This window comes from Ruditapes philippinarum, unplaced genomic scaffold (genome assembly GCF_026571515.1).
Source record: "Ruditapes philippinarum isolate M1 unplaced genomic scaffold, ASM2657151v2 ctg15735_1_1_1_1, whole genome shotgun sequence".
In the NCBI taxonomy this organism is placed as follows: Eukaryota; Metazoa; Mollusca; class Bivalvia; order Venerida; family Veneridae; genus Ruditapes; species Ruditapes philippinarum.
Window position 1 is genome coordinate 1 of NW_026861947.1, and position 18,313 is coordinate 18,313.

Sequence of the window (18,313 nt, forward strand, 5' to 3'; positions counted from 1 at the left end):
TTTTAGGGCCCCCCGGGGAGGTCATATGAAAGAAAAAATATGCCTCAAGACTGAAATGTAACGAAGGTAAATTTTGCAAGTAATTTACAGATTGCAAAACGGAACTTAAAAACTACGAAAATTACCAATAGATCAGGGTTTGTAAAAATAGCCCTTAGTGCGTTAGTAACGCAATATACTAAATAATCAAAGTAGATTTTCCTGAAATAGTTTGGTTCATCTGCACCTTTAAACACTCGCAATTTTTTGTAACTGCACACTTGTTTTTTTTGTTGTTGTTTTTTTTGTTATTCTTTTTTCTTTTTTAATGACACAAATAAAAATGACTCAAAAGTTTGCCGAAACCGTGTACAAATGTATATGGAAATTATAAACGCCATAATGGTCCAATGAAATTCGACGTTACAAACATGCAGTACAATAATCTGTACTTGACACCGACACTGATGTTGATAAACGCATTGTGCCTACAGAGGTATCGCTAGGTAATTATCGTGACAGATATTGTAAAAATGTTATGATTTATCCGCTGAAATATCGGAAAATGGTAAAAGTTTGAAATCAACCAGAACATAAGTGCAGACGCATCTTTTTATTACCAGCTGCAGATGTAAAACTGCTGGTACCTGGCTTTACTGCCGAGTGATAAAACATTAAAAAATCAACAACAACAAAAACAACAAGTATAAAAATAAAATACAAGGATTGCCCACTAAAAATATATGTAAATTTTACAAATTTAGGCAACTTTTCAGAAATGATAAAAAGAAAACAACAGTAACCCGTTTATAAATACATTTTGCAAAGGGAGATAATAAAAAATACAAAATAATAATAATAATAATAATGATAATAATTTCTATAACATCTCGTCAGTGCACACATAAATTCCTGTTAAAAATGTGCAAAATACAGGTTAGTCCAAAAGCCTTTCTCGACAATATTTGGTCATATCTCTTTCATTAATACGTTTATAACAAGATCGTTATTTGTTCAGAAATATTCTTACCTTATTTAATGGCTTTAAGATTCCATATTAAGCAAATACTGATTGCGAGCACATATGTACTACCAGTAGATCTACATACACCCTATTATTTCCCCAAAAATGTTCCTAATCCATCATATAGCCATCTCCTGAGGAAATTTGTATTAGGCTAGCATTTCTATACATCTTTATAGAAAATGTGTCAAAGGACAATATCAATCATGAAAACAAGCGTCTACAAACACTGATACAACTTCTAACGATTTTTCATCCATCGAGAAAACCCCCTGAACATTTCTGTGACGAATTGCAATGTCATGAGAGTGACGATAGTGACTTTGCCAAAGTTGTGAGTGTACTATACCATTCCATTACTAAGGTCCCGGATGAGATTTTCCAGATACGCGTTTCCATTAGCTTTAATTAAAGATTGATACATGTACGCCATATGGACATACCAAATACAAGAATCGGCATTTGTTTCATGAGGGACTGGACTGGTGAGTTGTATTAACATGTATACAATGTTTGGTTTGGTAATATAACCCTTAATGAAATGGGCTAACATGAGTGGTAAAGTATTCTCATCGGACATTTCATAAATTACACCAAGAGCGCACAACTTTCACCAAAGGCTAATTAGTACTATCTCTAATGAATCTAGTCATTTATTCCTCGGGAACAACCATTAAGCCTCATAAATGGGCGTTTCGTTTTAATTGAAGCAATAAAGTACCCATCGCCTTTTATTTGTAGAGCCAAGATTTGGTTAATATTTTGTACTGCCTGTATCCATTCTAAGGCTAATCTTATTTCTCTTGAAATCGTTACTATTTGGAGACCAGTAATTCTAAAAACAAACCATGACTTGTAAAAATAAGAAATGTGTCACTATGCATGCATGATGCTTTACTTGCTAACTAGCTGATTTTACATTTGTATGCATGTATTTTTTTAAGTAAAGAAATCACACATCAGTCACGCAACGAATAAACTTGACAACATGTAAAAATTTCGAACATTTTAAGATATATTTGTTTACCTATATGTATTCAAAAGACTACATTTAAAAATAAATCCATACACGAATACTAAATAACGTAAATGCAAGATAATTGAATTCCATTCCCTTATTATAGTATAAAAATAATTCTGTTGTATTAACGAATGAATACGAGGTATGTTGATGGTTGTCTTGTCTTTAAAGTACACTAAATTGCTCCCGAATTAGTTTTGTCACGCACATAAAGCCCAGTTTATAAATCAAAGTAAGACCGCTTCACATAAACCAAAATATTCATTTATTTAAAATTACAAATTCAAGTCTATTGTGAAATGAGAGTATTAAAATACAGGCCGAGATATTGCTTTTTTAATTTTCCTGATTTATGGACAAAATTCAATATCTTATATTCTTTTGAACCTTCAGCGAATCACTTAAAACATAAATAACAAATATATGTTGCAAATTGTGCATACTGAAATATAAATTGTACAAATGACACTTGATTACAACAAAAACTATGATATACAACAAAATTACACTAATATTTCTAAATACCAAAAGCACCTTACTATGTAGTAAATGTCAACGTCTGAGAAATATGTTTCATTTAAATTCTCCAGTTTCTTTCAGAAACTCATTAGTATCCCCCCTCGCACCATCTAAAGAGCTCTCGTTTGTTAATAATTTCAGCATCATTAAACCTGCTGGACCTGCAAGTGATTAAACTTTTGCCGCCAGTATATAGAGCCAGGACGTCATCTGATCTGGTATTTTGATATTGAAATCTCTTAAACTTTGAAAGGACTGTTTTAAAATCAAAGCAAGGCAAATCTGTAAAACCAAGTTAGCAGGTTAAGGGCTAAAAGGTTTTAACAAAAATGACCTTTGCACACTTTCACATATACATAATGTATAAACATAATGCACGTAGCCAAGTATTGCAATGCAATGATTAAAAGCTGCTCATTCAGTTCAACTGAATTTGGAATGTACCCTAATAGTCACAATGCAACTATCCCGCCCCCTCCCACCAGCACCGGCTAATATTTAGCATCGATATTTATTGCTTTAATAACGCATGCACTTAAAGAAACCACCATCCGCGACGTTCATTACAAATTCCCAAAAGTTCAAAGTGGGGTAGAAAATAATTTGCCCTTGAATTGATAACCAATTAAAAGAAGGGAAAATCATTTATAATGCTGATAAATAAATCATGGCTCGAAGTGGGAGCGGAGGGAGGGGGTCTGAAAAGGTAGGAGGGATGTAGAAACGATGGTAAATATGACAGTATTCAAAATGGACGCCAAAGTTGTTTTACAACAAAACACGATATTTCATTTGGTAGTCATGAACTTATTTGGAATGACTGGACGTCAATTCCGGTAAAGAACACCGCCTCGCTCGCTGGTATAGATGTGTATATGAAAAATCGACAACTTTTTTTCTCCGACTCACGGACCATGAAAATTTACAGAATGGCTGTGGATGGAAGGAATCTTACTGAGGCATATTCAATTTCTTTCTATATTTAGTGTAGATCCTGTAACTCAAAACAAAATATGATTTTATATCATAATTATAATGCTCAAATGAAGAGTTATCAATATTCCAAAAAAGCATTATTTGTAAATAGATATTACCGAGTAAATAATGGGAGGTAATTAGAAATTTATTTTCGGTAAAGTCTAAGGCAAACTTTTCAATAAGAAATGAATGCATATATTTTAATGATTACATATAATGCACATTTGCAGTACATATTTAACATATTTGGTTGTTTGGAAATTGTTTAAGAAGAATAATTATATACATATATAAAATTTCTCTGACAGTGTTGTTACGTCCTTAATTGCAACATAACATACAGGATCTTTAATGGATAAACGCATCGACAGGTAAATTGAGAAGAAAAGATTTACAAAAAAACTTTCAAGCTGAAAGCGAAGAGTAACTGTTCTGAAATTAAAATTATATAATAAAAATAAAAACTTTGACATATTTCCCACAACTAACAAGGCAAAGGTGTATTCGCTTTCTATATAATTGACCATTCGTCAAGCTAAAAAGAACTGTTTTTTGTCCTTCGCTATTAATGGCGACATATGGCCACATATTTTTTGTGTCGAGTATACTGAAATCAAATTCATCTATTTGTTTTTTCACTCAGATTATTTCCTCTGGCATCAACGTTGTCGAGGACATAGCAGTTGATTGGATAGCGGGAAATCTATACTGGAATGACTTTACATTAGAAACTGTAGAAGTGGCCAGACTTGACGGTTCCAGTCGAATGGTCCTCTTCAGCGAAAATGTTACCCGACCGAGAGGGATCGAGATCGATCCGCGGAAAGAGTAAGGGCTGATTATTTTTATTTGGATTACGATCTTCTTATACTTCTTTACTTCATTTTCTTCATCTTCCTCTTTTACTTTTTCTTCTTTTTCTTCTTCTACTTCTTCTTTTCCTTATTCCTCTCTCTCTTTCTCTCCTCCTTCTTCTTCTACGACGATATCATACCTGTATATAGCTCAGCGTTTAAAGTTTTAAGCATACGAGGCACCGACGGCAGCCATCCCCGGAAGTATTTCTTATGATTATTTTTTAGCTCACCTGTCACTTTGTGACAGGGTGAGCTTTTGTGATCGCTTTTCGTCCGGCGTCCGTCCGTCCGTCCGTACACTTTTACTTTAAATGACATCTCCTCATAAACCACTAAGCCAATTTCATCCAAACTTCACAGGAATGTTCCTTTGGTGGTCACCTTTAAAACTTGTTCAAAGAATTTAATTCCATGCAGAACTCTGGTTGCCATGGCAACCGAAAGAAAAAACTTTAAATATCTTCTTTAGATATTTGGCATGAAACATCTTCTAGTGAGTATCTACCAAGTTTGTTCAAATAAAATCCCTGGGGTCAAAATTGGCCCCGCCCCAGGGGGTTATTGATTTTCCCTATATGCATATAGTAAAAACTTAAAAAAAAATCTTCTTTTAAAGAACCCAAAGAGCTAGAGCTAAGATATTCAACATGAAACATCTTCTAATGAGTGTCTACCAAGTTTGTACAAATATAAGCCCTGGGGTCAAAATTGGCCCCGCCCCAGGGGGTCATTGATTTTCCTTATATGCATATAGTTAAAACTTAAAAAATCTTCTTTTAAAGAACTCAAAGAGCTAGAGCTAAGATTTTTAGCATGAAACATGTTCTAATGGGTGTCTACCAAGTTTGTTCAAATAAAAGCCATGGGGTCAAAATTGGCCCCGCCCGGGGGGTCATTGATTTTCCTTATATGTGTATAGCAAATACTTAAAAATCTTCTTTGAAAAAATCCAAATAGCTAGAGTTTAGATATTAAGCATGAAACATGTTCTAGATAATGTCTACAAAGTTTGTTCAAATAAAAGCCCTGGGGTCAAAATTGGCCCCGCCCCTGGGGGTCATTGATTTTCCTTATATGTGTATAGCAAAAACTTAAAAATCTTCTTTGAAAAAACCCAAATAGCTAGAGTTTAGATATTAAGCATGAAACATCTTCTAGTAAGTGTCTACAAAGTTTGTTCAAATAAAAGCCATGGGGTCAAAACTGGCCCCGCCCCAGGGGTGTCATTGTTTTTAACTATATGTGTATAGTAAAAACTTAAAATAACTTCTTTTAAAAAACCCAATGAGCTAGAGCTTAGATGTTTAGCATGAAACATCTTCTTTTGGGTGTCTACCAAGTTTGTTCAAATATAAGACCTCGGGTGAAAATTGACCCTGCTGGAGGGGGATGGGGGAGATCATTGTTTTTCATTATATGTGTGTAGTAAAAATTTAACAAACTTAACATTGTGAAACATCTTTAAATGAGTGTCTTTCAAGTTTGTTCAAATAAAAGCCCTGGGGTTTAAACTGGCCCCGCTCCGGGGCCTTTATGCAGGTGAGCGACCTCAGGGCTATCATGGCCCTCTTGTTTCTTGTCTAAACACATACACACAAAAATGCAATTCTTTTCTTTATTTCAGCGCTCGTTACATATTCTGGTCGGACTGGGGACAGTATCCGAGGATCGAACGTGCTGGTATGGACGGTTCAGGCCGCACCACCATCGTATCCACAAACCTGTACTGGCCCAACGGTCTCTCTATAGACTATCCGACACGGAGGTTATATTTCGCCGACGCCAAATTAGATTCTATAGAATTCTGTAATTATGACGGATCAGGGCGTCGGAAAATCATACTCCGTTCAAACGTAAGTATTGTATAATTATATGTCATTGCGTTTAACAAACGTTCTACTCGGTATAACAATGGAAAGGCCATTAAGTCAATACTCTTATACTGATAAACCGATTCTTTTTAATCAAAAATATAATACCCATTTTATGCAAGTAAAATCATTTGAATACAGAACAGAATAATATTAGTCATGTTCATAACACAGAAACTTAAAGGTCGCCGTCCGTAACAAATTCGTTTAAATTGAACCTATTGACCTAATGACCGGCAGTCGTAAATGCAAGCATACAGTAACACCCCGGAAACGGCTTAGGCAAACTTCAACATTTAAAAGTGAAAACGGTGAAATAAAAAGAACTATGTTCATGCAGAAGTGATCATGGAACTTTCAAAGCGACGTTGTTTTGCCACTTCATGAAAAGCAGCGTATTGTACGCAATTCAACTAAAGTTCAGATAAAACATTTGTTACCGCTAACCGCAACATATTCCACTTTATTTCATATTACAGTAATGATACAATTGAAGTAATAAAACCGAGTAATAAGTTTTATTGCTTTACAGTTTTTACACATCATGTACGTATTCTTGTTCTGTTTCCAGATTTTATAACATGCAATTATGATTAGAAAATACCACTCGAACGAACTCGTCTCGACCTTTTTTGTTTCACCGTTTATAATTCATGTATGTTGAAAATGATCGTTTTTCAGTTTTTATTACACTCGCACGACATTGTCGTGTTTGCCGACTTGATCTACTGGACGGACCGATCAGCGGAGACGGTTTCCATGTGCCTGAAGTACAACTGTACACATCTATATACCAACCAGGAACGCCTGAACAACCCTATAGGAGTTACTATATTCCATCCGGCTAGACAGCCTGAAGGTTTGAATCTTCTTTTCTCTCCAGATAATTTTCTTAAAGCAGCATGCCTCCAGATTCATGCTATTTTCATGGAAATTCTAAAATATAGAAGTAAAGTATTGTGAAGTGAACGGCACTTACAATCCACGTAAATTATCAAAAATATATCAAAATATGCAAAAATGGCCCTAATTGCTTACTATTAAATCAAGTAATAGAAATATGGTGATAAATACAGGGAAATCAATCACTAATCCACCATAGCATGTAAATTATTACTCAATTCTTGAATCTCTTTATATTACCAAAACAAACTTCACAATTTCTGTACACACATGTTTGTTCTATTAAAATCATTATATGATGAGAGAAATGTTTTATTTTCAGATGAAAATCCATGCAGCAAAGCTTCTTGCAGTCACCTCTGTTTGCTCTCGCCTGTGAATAAAAGTGGGTTCATCTGCGCATGCCCAATGGGAATGCGACTTTCACAATCTGCTCCGCATCTCTGTGTTGAAGGTGAAACGTCTTTGTTAGGCATAGTCATACTGTAAATGTAGCTAATCAGAATTTCCTTACGAAAAAAATCGTTGTATTTTTCAATATATCTTGTGTCCTTTTGACTAACGCATTTAAATGACATAATGCTAAAAGAGACTTGTGTCATTTCTATCGTTTCATCAAACTATTGTCACACTGCTGTACAAATGAAATTCGAAAGGATTATTTATTTATGTTCGTCTGTTAATTTGGAAATTTATAATGTCTCTCAACGCTATGTATAAAGGTTACATCATAGTGTAAGTTTTGTATATTTTCAGACATTACCGATTACATAATGTACAGCCACGCGGAAGGTATTTCCGCTTTACAACTTCCGGTTAGATTAGGCAATGAGAGTTATCTCCCATTAACAAGGAGTCAGAAAGTTGTTAGCATGGATTTTGACAGTCAGAAAAAAGCACTTTTCTTTGTTGAAGAGTCGAGCAGGGGAAATGTAAGACGCAAAACACCTTTATACAAAAGCATTAACAACCGTTGATTTGTTTATTTTATTTCTTTCATTTAGATTATTACCGATAATTCATTCAGTGCGTTGTAAAATTATCTATCTCCTCGTTTCTACTTTCAATTTTTGGAATTCAGTTAAATGTGATCATTTAATGTAAAATGTGCATGCCCAATGGGAATTTGTAGGTTACATCTTCAAAGACAGATTCAAAAATAAAAATTCTTTCCGGTTACATTTATTTCAAAGTCGACGTCGTTGTCTCGCAGGTCCAATATTTTGTGTATGACTTGTTTGTTTTTCTTGAGCGTAAAAGTGAACACAGTACTATGATATTATGATTAATTCATCAGTATCAAACTTTATTTTGCAGACGACACTTAAGACCATGGGATTATTCTCTGGTAACGTTTCTATACTCGCACCGACAGCATACATTGGTAACCCGGCCGGTGTTGCTTATGACTGGGTCTCCAAAAATCTATTTTGGGCCGATTGTAAGTATGCGTGGCAGAGGATATAAGAACAGTGTTTCTGATATAAAGCTAGAAGCTTTTGTATGTTTCTTTTCTTTGTGTGTTTGGGTGGGATTCTGAGATGATGTTTTATTTTCTAAGTTTGTACCTCACTATTAAAATAATTGCCGTTACTGTATGTACACAGAGAATGGAATATTCAGGTATAAAGGTACACGTATTCGAATTTGAAATAAACCATTTCTATCCTTCAAAATATAAATCAGTAGATTTCATTAAACCGTTGTGTTTTACCTTTCTCTTGTAAATAAAACTTGCTCATAAAAGTACTACACAAAACAAATATAAAAACTATTAATTTTACACCGAGTGATTTGTGTCAAAATAAAGGCCCATGAAGCCTAAAAATGACAATTTCTTTTGTTAAACTTTATATTTGATGGTGTCATATAGCTGAGTCATCTTTTGGTTTTTATGTGTTTGACATTTAGTACAGTAATAGTGATTAAGAATTTTGTATGGAAGTCAAAATACCACTTCAAATTGGTCACATGTTGCTTCCTTTATAACAAATCATTTCACATTTTCTTCAAATGATAAGCGTCTTACATATTCTAAATTCACTATAACGACAAGTGTTTGCCCCTTCCTGAGGCTTAACGTGCCTTTAATTCATTTATCAATGCTGTAAATGTATTTATATTTCCAAAATATAATTCAAATGACATGACTAATATGCAACCAAATTATGACAGGATCTCATCTCATTGTGCAAATATTTTTTCCTAGTTGTAAGCGGCACCATTGAGGTGATGAGGACCCAAGGTAAATCTGTGTATCGTAAAGTTATTTTAAGTAACATGGGAAGACCGATAGACTGTGTCACGCCGGTAGCAGTTTGTGTAGATCCCTCAAGAGGGTAAGTTGTTAACAACCCGCATATTTTGCCCAATAACTTGTAAACTATAGTACAATTATATGTTCTTTATTAAATGACAAACAAGAACTCTTCATAGTCCTCCTTGTACTTTGATTCATGTTAACGAATGGCACGGGAATGTGCGTGAATTTCGGAGACGTACTCCTGAGTGAGAGCAGAACATAACATAATATTTATTTTGTTTTGACTTAAGCATATAAGCATTAAGCTTATCATCAATCATGAAAATATAATGCATGTACATTCAATCGCATACAAATGAAAATGACAACACAAGTTGTAAGTTGCATAGAAGGAAAACAATATACATTGTAATCAGTAAGCATCAAATCAAAATTGGCAAATATACATTATTACATACAAGTCAACATTTGATATTTTGTCAATGTTGTCATGTTGTTATTGGTAGTTAGATAAACTTTATTGTTGCATTTTAACTCAATATGTGTTATAAAAGCTTAGAAATATAGATAAAATACTTTTCAACAGTTATAATTTATATGATTGTTTCTGTGTTGACTACATAAATTTTGTTATAATGTACTCACATTTTCCAGGTTTATTTACTGGATTGATATTGGAGGTCACGGTTTGCGTCCCAAACTGGCGTCAATGTTAATGGACGGAACGCAAAGACAATTACTTCATGCAAGACGTGTAGACACGCCTACATCGTTGTCACGTGATCCGGCTACAGGCGATTTATATTGGACAGAAGGCAGACGACAACAGGTAAAGCATCACTAAGGAACTAAATTTAAAAAATATATACATTTATTTAAGTAATAACATGCCAGAACGTGTTAATATCAAGAAGTGGCAAAATTTCAAATTCTTGGATTAACCAAAAAATAGCTGAATCTCATTTGGTTTGAATACTGTCAGCAATGTTAAGAAAGCAGCATGAAAATGTTTTTTAAGACCAAATATGAGCCATATATTGATGTTGAATATTAAGAAAAGAAGTTATGTTTATAAGATATTCATTCGACCAATTCAAATTCAATTTCAATATTTTATTAGGCATATAAACATTATATACAGTTTTTTGCCTAAATGAATATATTAGGCGGCAACAAATATCATGAGAAGAGTATGTTATATACAAAGAATGATGATAAATGTCAATTATAATATATATGTATAAGGAAACACTCATATTTATACATTTCAATTCGATAGCACATAAATTTATTTGCAAGTGACTACTACATTGTCCGATAAAATATTCCGATAACTGGGTCGTATAATTATAAACATGTATAATACAAGATCGGTACATGTTACCAGGCCACACAAACAAAATTATGTGCTTTACATGCAAAAAAAAAGTAATACAGTATTATATTTGAACTAATATAAATCTAATCAGTAAACGCAGTGCGTTTTATATTTGCTAAATATATAAATTTTGCTAACTTATTTAAAACATTCGACTGTTGTGTAGTTAACAAAGTTTTAAATTTCTGAGACGTTGGCCAATGGCAATAATATTTAGGGAGACATGCATTTCTTATATCTCGATAATGCGGGCACACAAGAACAAAATGATATTCATTTTCAATAGCATTCATTTTACAATATATACATTTTCTATCTTCTCTTACAACATTTCTGAAACGACCTTCTTCAATTGCAAGTCTATGGGATGAACATCTTAATCTAGTTAATGCAATACGATAAACATCAGTTTTGACACACGTCAAATATTTTTCAAATCCAATGCAATCTTTTATAATTTTATAGGTACTCAGTTTTGGCATTGTATCAATCATTGAGTATAAATCTTGATAATATTGACTATACAATCTTTCGATCACAGCATTCAATTGATATTGAGAAATGGAAATACAATTCCATAAATATGCAAAACCTAAGTTTTCTAGTAATGATTTAACAAATACTGCCCAAGAATCCTTAACATTGTTATGCTTACTATCTATAAAACTTTTGTGCACCATTGTATTTGGAGAATTCACAATTTTACACCAATATTTAAGAATACGTTCTTTCCTAATTATATCTAATGGTACTTTACCAAGTTCAGCATATACAGTAATGTTAGTGGTTTGCTGTCTAACATGCAATATCTGTTTAAGAAATCTTATGTACACTTTTTCAATATCAGGGGCTTTATGGAATCCCCATATTTCACATCCATAGTTTAAAATTGGCAAAATCATTGCATCAAACAATTTCAACTTTTCTGAGACAGCTAAAGATACAACATCAAATAATGAGTTAAGAGTAAATAGGGCACGTAGTGCTTGCCCAGATAAAGTTTTTTGAGCATTATAAAATTTTCCATTACTTGATAACATTACACCTAGATAACAAAATTTATTGACAACATTAAGTTTAACATTATCGTAATAAACATCAATATTTTCACGTCTGTTTCCAAGTTTACATACCATAGCTACAGTTTTCGACGCATTTACAGTAATGTTCCATTTTAGACAATATACATGTAACTTATTAAGCAATGTCTGCAATCCTGTTAAAGAGTAGGAAAACAATACAGTGTCATCTGCAAAAAGAAGCATAAAAATTTGAATTTCATGTAAAGTTACTAGATCGGCATTTATATCTTTAATATTTTCTTCCATATCATTTATAAATAGTATAAACAATAGGGGAGATAACGTCTCTCCTTGTTTAACACCCATATAACTGTCAAAATATTCAGACAAATTCCCGTTTGATCTCACACAAGTTTTCACAGACATGTACATAGTTTTCAACATATTAATAAATTTAGACGACATTTGATATTGTAACAATTTAAACCAAATTCCATTTCTATAAACTAGGTCAAATGCCTTTTTAAAATCAACGAATGCACAATATAATTTCTTTTTTTCATGCTGGATAACTCTATTTAACAAAGTTTGTAAAACATATATACAATCCACAGTACTGCGTTTTTGTCTAAACCCATATTGACAATCACTTAAAATACTATTATTCTCAATAAAAGCGCGTGCTCTAGTGTCTAGCAATTGTGAAAATATCTTTGAAAAAATACTAGTAAGCATTATACCTCTAAAGTTGTCAACACTGTTCAAATCGCCCTTTTTTGGAACGGGTACAATAATACCCTTTGTCCATGATTCTGGGTAGATACAATGAGAATACATATAATTAAACAATTTACACAATAATGGTGCTAAAATATGTTTTGAATCTAAAAATATTTCAGGGATTAACATATCTTCCCCTGCACTTTTCTGGCGTTTCAAAGTACTTATAGCTTTAGTAACTTCATCAATACTAAAGTCACAATCTAACTGCTCTACGACATGAGTATTCAAAGTGTCATCATTAACAGTATTATCAACATTTGTATTCGTAAAAACATCACTATCAGAAAAAAGAGACTTAAAATGCTCATAAAAGTCATTGGCTGTTAGGTTACAATTATTTTTACTCTTTTTCTTGTATTTTCGAACTAAATCCCAAAATTTTTTAGGATCATTTTTTGAAACACTATGTAATTCAGATCTTTGTTGTCGTGCATATGCATATTTGGATTTACGTGTAACATTTCTATAAAATCTACGTTTGTTAATAACCACAAGATAGTTTTCATTTGTCCTCGTAGCACGATAAACTTTATTTGCTCTATTTAATTCTCGTCTGGCAGATTTGCATTCGCCCGTGAACCACGGATTATCATGCTTTCTATTATATGATAGTGAATACACAGTTTTATTTACACCAAATACTTTATGTGCCACATTATACAGTTCGTTTGCAAAAATATTGACACCATCAGTTATAGATACATTTGACGATGTAATTTTAGATATAATTTCATTCAAATAATCACTACTGTTTAACAACAATTCATTAAATACATCAACTCTATTAATATCCCATACAAGTTTTTTTACATCAAATTTAACATTCTCAGATTTAGCACAAAAGTCAGCTTTAAAATTGACCTGTATTGGTACGTGTGAAGAAAATGAAAAACTATCGTGTACAACAAAGTCAGATATAATAGGAAATAGATGATAAGATGCTATCGTGTAATCAATTACACTTCTACCAAGTGACGACAGGAAAGTAAACCTGCCAACATTAGAATCATCACCTTTTCGACCGTTTATAATTTTCAAATCGGAGCTACAGCAAATATCAAGCAACTTTAAACCAGAGGTATTACAAACATGGTCCTCACTTTTCCTATCTGGTAAAGTAGAGTGACACTCTTCAGTATTAGTATCTATAGTATGTACATATTTGTCAAATAAATCAACAGGTTCAATAAAATCTTTACGATCCCCTGTTCTAGCATTTAAATCGCCAATTACGCATACTTTATACATATCATTATATTTTCTTATATAGCTTTCTAACATCTCAAAAAAACCAATGTCGTGCATTTTAAAATAAACAGAATCATTAGGTGGTATGTACGCAAAACAAATACAAATGTCATATTCAATATGAAAGAAATGCTTTGATAATTTAATCAAAATAAAACCACTATCATCCTTTTCTAATATAGTAATTCCTTGATATATATTATCTTTAATAAATAGGCAAACACCACCGTGACCTCTAAAACTTCTTCTATTTACCGCTACACTCTCAGGTCTAGGTACACTAATAGTTGTGTAGCCTTGAATTTCATACACATCAGTTTTACATTGCCAGGTTTCACTACAAAATATTAAGTCAAAATTAGTTACAAAATCAATAAATTCATTATCATTCAAACAATTCTTTAACCCTTCGACATTCCAAGCTAAAACTGTCAGTTCACACTCTTCTCTCCCGTCCTAAGCAGAGGAAGAGTCTGGATCAGGGCAATAGAGTACATTGTTTATATATAATTTGTCACGCACAAGGTAAGCTGTTTGTCCGTCCTTTCGAGCTTGCACCATCTTCGGGACGAGTTCCTTCCTGCGGGCTTGAACATCTTTTGGAAGTTGATCAAACACTGAAAAATTGGATTCTCTAAGAGTCACATTTTTCAGTGCTTGCTTGATTAAAGCTTTCGAATCAGAGTCAAAGTTTGCAATAATCGGCCTTGTTTTTCCCGGGATTGGATTGGTAGGTGAACGGTGTGCACGGTTAATATTAATGCGTGATCTAGCACTGGGGATTTTAAGAATTCTCTCACAAAAAACAAACACTTTCTCGGCACAACTTTCAGTGGCAGCCGCTGTCGCATAAGAGTCTGGGCTATGACCCGGGGCGCCTGCGACCACGGCTGTCCCTGTACTTATAGGGAATTTGGCTGGATCATCGGTTGAAGGATGTGATGTCTCCATGCTGTTGTCACCTGAGGCTTCTGGTGACATGTGTAGGGGAATGGCTGGGGCACCTCTGATAGAATCTTGTAGCAGGCGTGGGTGCTCTGAGATACCTAGCATTACCAAATTGTCTCTCATAGAGCGACAGCGAACATCGGTAACATCCTCCTGTAGCTGTTTATTTTGTTTTTGCAAATTTTTGTTACAGTCTGACAATACTTTTAACTCACCCTGTATTTTTTTTAAGTTTTCCTCGTGTGTGTCACTTTTTTTCAACACATCATCATATTTGTCACTAAGGTATGTCTGGCCATTTGCAATGTCTTGTATTTGGGATTTGGATTCGGAAATTTGGGACCTATTTGTTGCAATGTCAGTTTCAATTGTAGTGAGTCTGGATAGTATCAGTGCTTGTTGTGACTCAATAGTTTCAAGTTTTGAAAGTTTAAGAAGCACAGTGTCAATTTTCATCGAAAGATCGTGATTCGAATATTGTCTTGGATTACTGGAAGGGGTCTTGATCGTACCAAACGGGTTCGTGGGCACACTGCTCGTAGGGAATATAAATGCTGGTGCATTAGGATTCATACTAGGTTTCTGATCACTGGATAAAGTTTTAACTCCGGTAGAAACACTGCTTTGGACCGAGGTAGGCTGATTTTTACCTTTTTTTGAACCTTTTTTATTGTTTACATCGGCGCTGGTCGCCATTTTGATTATTGGATCCTCGGTATCACTTGAACTCGAACCTTTTTGGACCTTTTGCCGCTTTCTGTTCTGTTTTGTTGACATACGTGATGGCACATGTGTTTAATATATTTAATTACAATTCAAAATGTTTTCAAATGTCTCTGATTTACCACATATTTAAGTATTTTTCACCTCAGATTTTCAAATTTCAAACGTCATCCGCCATTGTTGTTGTTGTATAACCATCTTATATATTTGTTGTATACCATTTACCCTTACTCCGCAGAAACCGAAAGATAGTATTCTGACCACTCTCCATACTGTTGGTAGCTCACTTTTCATATTTTGATATTGAAATATTGACATTGTGAAGAACTATTTTGAATTTAAAGCTATCCATTAGAAAAATTCAGCAGCCTTAAACTTACCAATGAGCATCTTTGCAAACCGCCATGTTGGTATTCTCTCGAATTATGACGTCACACCGGGAAACACCTCTCATGTTAATTTGATAGGTTTCACGATAACAGTTACTGCTGAAAAACGGCGAGAGTTGCTTCGGATTAATCATGACATAACCCGAAATAAACCGCTAATTACCGATCTTTTAGGGTTTGTATAATTATATTTTTCAACATTTTAACAGATATTGAAATGGGAATTTCGCACTCGTCGGGTGATTGTTGTACAAGATAATGTTGGTAAACCAAACAGCGTCTCCTTATTCGGCGGCGTTTTATACTACGCCGACAACAGCCGACAAACTCTTAACAAACTTGAGCTACGTAAAGGCGGAAACATGACCGTGCTGAAGAAAAATGTCAGAAAGGTGAAGGCCATTACAATCTACCACAACCGCAATGTTAAAGGTGAGCCGAATATTTCAAAAGGGAGAGAAAGGAAATAAATTAATGATAACACGGTGCTTATAGAACATGACATTTTTATGATCTGCGCGGGGCCAAACAGCAACAACAACAAATATAAACATCAAAAGCTGGGAACAACAAGACACATTCTTTGCCTTTTCTAGAATACAGCGGACTCTACTCTTTATCCAATAAAAATAATGAAATGCTAAAAGCGTAAAGATTAAGACAGTGGATAAAACCCACACATTCTTTTGTATTGATTTAAATTTCTCACAAAGTCACGTGGTATAGGCACGGTGGATTAAGTTAAGATTTCTTTAACATTAAATGGTGCTTCAAATATTCGCTGGACAAGGTAAATTTCAAAATCTTACATGTGAAAGCAAAATTCAAGAAAAATGCATTCCCAACATTACCCCCCCCCCCCCCCTAATAAAAAATTTAAAAAATCCCCACTAAGTTAGAAAATAAATTGTTTTATCTGACTAATAGTTGATATTTTTAGTATTAATTGATCATTTCTAACAATCATTCCTTTACGGGGCGTTTTTTACGGCCGCCACATAATCTAATGATACTTATTGCTGCTCCAGATATTTCAATATTAATAATTGTTGATTTTATAATTCTAGAGTGTTTGATTAGATGCGTTCTTTATTTACAGAGATAGAGTAGAAAAAGGCAGCTACAACTTTAATTTAGTTTTACATTATTCTGAATTTATAGACATTCTTCCATCTTGTTTCGTTATTCAGCGGGAACATATTTTACTTATAACTGTTAAACACAATATTTCAATCAGGGGAAACCAACAAGTGTGTTTTGAACAATGGTGGATGCGAACAACTTTGTCTTCCAACTAGCCCAGCGTCGGCGGTTTGCGCGTGTGGCGTTGGTTACGTCAAGGCTGAAAATGGGTCATGCGCTATGAGAGAATCATTTATACTTGTTTCATTCGAAGCTTACGTGAGAGGTTTTGCTATGAACAGAGATGACCATGATGATGCGATTTCGCCCATAGGAGGCACGGGTAAATAAACATTTTAATGTATGAATTATTAAAGGCACAGGTCCTTTTAAAAAGGCCATATTAAACATCATCAAGTGGTCTGTGTTAGATGACGTCAGATAACGTCATGCCATCAAATCGATAAAGCTTTTTTTCAGACAAGTTTCCATGTGGAATGGATTTCGAAAAAGATGGAATGCATTCTTCCGAGAAATTTTGAAAATATTCTCAGAAAGATAGAAATTATTTCTGCGGGAAAGAGAGAACAAGATTTCGCGATAAAGATGGAAATTCTTCCAGCGAGAAAGATAGATTCCCCATCAAGAAAGATGGAAAACATTACCCGCGAGAAAATTTAGATGGAAAACATTTATTTATGACCCATATCATTTTAGCCTTATATGATGTTCCGTGAAAAGAGGACCGTTTGATCCTGATCTTTTCCTTGTAATCACGGGGTAGGTTTGGCGTACGTAATTTTTATTTCATTGCAGATAGGAGTATCTTCCAACTTGATGTTCATATGGCGGGAAAACATATATACTGGGTGGAGTTGCCCGGCTCTTCTTTAACAGAAGGCATATATAGAATGAGACCGGACGGAAGCGGGTACCAAAAAGTTATCACCGGAAGTGCTTTGAACAAACCCGGTGCTTCTGGTATCAAAGGAATCGCCATTGACTGGATTGCAGGTACATTGACATTCTTCTCAGTATCACTCAATTTGATTTTAGCAATTAATGTAAAACAAAATGGCGGTTTAATCAAAAACTACCAGTTCATTTTAGGGACCACTCAAATTGTTGATTAACTTGTAACTTTTATCTTTTCTTTATTAAACCCTTTATTCGTATTTTTTTTATGAATTTACCCGCTATCTTTTTACATTGTTTTTCCCGTTCCCCTTTTACATTGTTTACCCGCTTTCTTTTTACGATGTCCCCTTTCTTTTTTCAGAGTTAA

At 34.0% G+C, this 18,313-nt stretch overlaps 2 protein-coding genes across 2 annotated transcripts; one reads left to right on the forward strand and one right to left on the reverse strand.

The window, feature by feature from the left end:
- Positions 1 to 3,311: 3,311 nt before the first annotated feature.
- On the forward strand, positions 3,312 to 18,019 carry LOC132717444 (low-density lipoprotein receptor-related protein 2-like; the record flags this gene model as incomplete). The annotated part of the gene is given in 12 exon segments (XM_060700914.1): positions 3,312 to 3,502; positions 4,165 to 4,349; positions 6,003 to 6,231; positions 6,931 to 7,108; positions 7,475 to 7,606; positions 7,909 to 8,084; positions 8,470 to 8,593; positions 9,362 to 9,491; positions 10,070 to 10,244; positions 16,116 to 16,338; positions 17,144 to 17,371; positions 17,845 to 18,019. Coding segments are annotated over 12 exon segments (2,146 nt in total), but the record flags the coding sequence as incomplete, so codon positions are not given.
- On the reverse strand, positions 10,515 to 13,903 carry LOC132717446 (uncharacterized). The gene is made up of 2 exons (XM_060700915.1): positions 12,556 to 13,903; positions 10,515 to 12,042 (listed from the first exon to the last, which is right to left on the reverse strand). Exons 1-2 carry the CDS (start codon positions 13,901 to 13,903, stop codon positions 10,877 to 10,879), a joined length of 2,514 nt encoding a protein of 837 aa, XP_060556898.1. The 3' UTR covers positions 10,515 to 10,876.
- Positions 18,020 to 18,313: the final 294 nt, after the last annotated feature.

What these genes read in the sequence shown, in the direction of transcription:
- LOC132717446 (XM_060700915.1), bottom strand. Translation starts at nt 13,903, where the DNA reads ATGCACGACATTGGTTTTTTTGAGATGTTAGAAAGCTATATAAGAAAA. An exon ending in CAGTGTTGACAACTTTAGAG is followed by an intron (nt 12,043 to 12,555) that starts GTATAATGCTTA and finishes TTCTTTTTGCAG; the next exon opens with ATGACACTGTATTGTTTTCC.